The following is a 4,016-nucleotide window of genomic DNA, read 5'->3' as shown; positions in this document are numbered from 1 at the left end:
ATTAAACCTCTTTCCTTGAAGTTCTTGATGATGCTATAAATTGTTGATTTATATGCAATCTTAGTAGCCACAATATCCTTGCCTGTGAAGTCATTTTTATGCAACACAATGATGGCTGCACGCGTTTCTTTGCAGGTAACCATGGTTAACAATGGAAGAACAATGATTTCAAGCATCACCCTCCTTTTAACATGTCAAGTCTGCCATTCTAACCCAATCAGCCTGACATAATGATCTCCAGCCTTGTGCTCGTCAACATTCTCACCTGAGTTAACAAGACGATTACTGAAATGATCTCAGCAGGTCCTTTAATGACAGCAATGAAATACAGTGGAAAGGTTTTTTGGGATTAAGTTAATTTGCATGGCAAAGAAGGACTACGCAATTCATCTGATCACTCTTCATAACATTCTGTATATGCAAATTGCTATTATAAAAACTTAAGCAGCAACTTTTCCAATTTCCAATATTTATGGAATTCTCAAAACTTTTGTCCACGACTGTACAAGAATAAATTTAAGAGAAACGTCACAATCTCCTTGTGCAAAGGCAAATATGTACATTAATAATTCCCCAAACAGTCCAATTAAACATATTTGCGCTAACGAGGGTTTCTTAGCAGATAAAACCTTACCTTTTTAGATTTAAAATTACTTGTAAACATATGCTCCTCTCAATCCAGTTAGATCGCGTTCTCTCCGGTTAAAGCGCTCAGGTGTTAGGCTCGTGATTATTGTGCTCAGACTCTCTTGATCTGCAAACCATTTCATGTGTGTGAAACAAACGGAGCGGGATTTTAATATTTAATGTCAGAACATGGAACCCGGAAATATGAGTAATTATAATAATAACAGCAGAAGCAAAAACATTAATAAAAATAATAACATATATAATAACAAATAATAACATTAATAAAAATAATACATAACTTATTTTTTTTTATATACCTTAAATCTTTTAGGTCAACTAAATCAATATACAAGTACTTTGGACTTCAAAAATTATGAATTTCATACAACTTGCAAAAAAAAAAAAAAAAAAGTTGAAAATGCCCAAATTATTGTGTTAAGTTTATGTAACAATGTAAAAACAATGTGTCATGACACTATCAAATCATTATTTTTTTTTGCACAGTGTAGCAGTAGTCACGTCCTCTTTAGCAAACAGCACTAACTAATAATAATAATAATAATAATAATAATAATAAAAGAAATGTGGGGTGGCTGCAGGAAATGAGACACTTGCGCATACAGTTAGAGTCATGTTTATTTACAGCAGAATCCTGACTAAGAAGAAAGGGAAGGTTATAAGAGCTGAAATGTCTTCAGTACAGCTCATTTGGATCCACATTTCACTACACTTTTTAATTTATTTATTCAAATTTTTTTTTAAATTTTTATACAGAATCCTTTTGGCTGTTAAAGTTGATCGGCCTCTACAGGCAGGGAGGACGACGGAGGAGAGGAAAAGACCGAAGTACAAAACCAAAACCCACAGCATTGGGGGAAAAGTTGAGAAAAATACAAAAAAAATGGGATAAAACAAAGACAAACAAAACCAAATGCAATCTTCCATAATAAAACAAATGAACATTTGAGTTTATGTTCAATGCAATCGTCATTTATATTGTTTTTATTTTCCACGTGATGTCTGTAAGGGTGGCAGGGGGATGGTGAAGAGGAGGCTTGTGGGTACAACAATGTCCATGATGCTCAGGTTAACAGTGTGCCACTGCCAGGCAAACGTTCATACTGAATATTCAGGCAATGCAGTGCCAATGTTAGAGCGAGGTCCAGGCCGGCCGCGGGGGTCAGAGCGGCCCGGTCTCGTTGCCCCTCTCCGGTTCATAAACTCTCTTGTGCGACTTTTCATCCTTGACCCCGTGTCTGCGTCTGTGTCACACTAGCGTGATTGCCCTGGAAAACGCAGCTTTGACACGCTGTACAATTGACATGCAAGGCCAGACGACTAACAGATTAAAAAACGGGTAACAACAGTTAAAAAAAAAAGAAAAAAAAGAGCAAACCTCAAAAGAGGACTGAGCCAGCAAAATGTATTATTTTCTACAACATTACACACACTCGCTTGCTCGCTCTTGAAACTGAATTCCAGTTCATCATTACAGAGCCAAATGGGCTAAAGGAATGACTAAAAATGAAACCATTAATGCTTGAAATACTAGTGGAAAAAAATCGGCCAGTTTAAACAACAGACCTTAGTACAATCCTTAAACGTTTCCTTCCATTAGCACGGTAGAGCTCGCCTTCAGCAGTCCATCCAGAGCCAGTGGAGGCATACATTCATACATCAACACAAACACAAATCACACACTCTTGTCTTCAATAGCCAAACTGAACGGCACATGGCAATGAACTTTACATAAGAGGCAAAAAAAAAAAAGGTACCTAGGCAGAGGAATTTATGAGGGAAAAATGTACATTTTGAGATCTAAGAGTAATGAAATGAAAACGGGTTCCTGTTTAAATGCATTTTCGTTCACACACGCACATGATCTCACGCACACTTGCACCTCGACATGATAACCCCTAATACATGTGTACACATATATACATAGAGCTGTGCGCCCTCACAATTTATAATGCATCATTTCTGTATATGCCAAGAATAAAATCTTTCTAAATAAAATACGTTTCTGCGAAGGAGGGGCTGTTAGAGGGAATCTGGCGGGAGGGAGGTAGGGATGTGGGTTGGGTTTTATAAGGGAAAGAGGAAGAGAGAACGAGGGAAGGAAGGGGGAAAACGATGCTGTCCTCTATTGTGTGCTGGTCCCTTACAGAGTCATCGTCATCCCAAGCTGTGGCAGAATCTACGTTCCTCGTCCACAGTTCATTTAGAGCAGGAAATAAGAAAGAGATCTGTCTGTAAATCCATAATGGTGCCAGATGGTACAAATGGAAACACACTTGGAGCTCAAAGGGGCTCCGGTTCACGTCCAGATGTCAAGCGATTAGGGAAAATGAGTCCAGTGGAACAGTAGAGAATGTGATGGTATAGAAGCAAGAGAGAGAAAGATGGTGTGACGAAGGTGGAATGGAGCTGAGAAAATAAACAGGTAGAGGAAAAAAAAAGATCAAGAGAGTCTGAATGGAGAAGAGAGGAGTGCATGAATCCATCTGGCAGTGAAGTCTGATGCAGCTGCTCATCCACTGGCTGGAAGATGACAACAGGAATGAGGGATGATGAGAAGACGAGAGCAGTTCCTCTCTTCCGACCTCTCTCTCTCTCTCTCTCTCTCTCTCTCTCTCCGGTGGGTGGGAACGGAGGGATGGTGGGAACTTGTGCTGGTCGGAGCAGCATCATACCTCCAGGAAGCGGGGGCTGCTGGACTTGGCGTGGAAGGGCTCGGACCACATGCGCCGCAGGTCCCCCTAAAAGACACGGACAGAATTACCACCGCTTCACACCAAGAGTGAGTCAAGTGTTAATAAACAGCCACATATTTAGAAGCTTCTCTCTTGGTGGCCAATGAGTCTTTTATTAAATGTAAAAAAAGAAAAGAAAATTGTAATGATAATAAACAGCAGTAATAAAAATGACTATAAATTACTAAAATAATAATAGTAGTTTACAACATTACATTGTTGGTAACATGGAACCTGCAAGTAGTAGTAGCAGCAGTAGTAGTTTTATTAGTAGTAGTACTAGTAGTAGTAATGATATTAATAGTATTATTAAATTTTAATTAAATTTATTTATTTAATTTTAATTTAATAGTATTATTATAATTATTATTAATAATAGTAGTAGTAGTATTTTTATTATTAGTAGTAATAATATTAATAGTAGTATTATTAATAGCAGTAGTAGTAGTTTTATTAGTAGTAGTAATAATAATAATATTAATAGTAGTATTATTATTAGTAGTAGTAATAATAGTAGTTGTATTAGTAGTAATAATGGTATTAATAGTAGTATTATTATTAATAGTAGTAGTAATAGTTTTATTAGTAGTAGTAATAACTAGATAAAAAAGTTCGTCAAGACAAACTTTAAGT

General features: G+C 37.0%; 1 protein-coding gene across 1 annotated transcript in view; it reads right to left on the bottom strand.

Annotated features, from left to right (window-relative positions):
• Positions 1-1,682: 1,682 nt before the first annotated feature.
• sppl3 (signal peptide peptidase 3) overlaps positions 1,683-4,016 on the bottom strand; it is a 39,706-nt gene continuing 37,372 nt past the window's right edge. The window contains exon 10 of the mRNA XM_059538544.1: positions 1,683-3,389. Within this exon, the coding sequence (XP_059394527.1) occupies positions 3,318-3,389 (72 nt within the window). The 3' untranslated portion in view covers positions 1,683-3,317. The remainder of the gene's footprint in view (positions 3,390-4,016) is intronic.

Source organism: Carassius carassius, chromosome 45 (assembly GCF_963082965.1).
Source record: "Carassius carassius chromosome 45, fCarCar2.1, whole genome shotgun sequence".
Taxonomy (NCBI): domain Eukaryota; kingdom Metazoa; phylum Chordata; class Actinopteri; order Cypriniformes; family Cyprinidae; genus Carassius; species Carassius carassius.
This window is presented reverse-complemented; position numbering and strand designations above follow the sequence as displayed.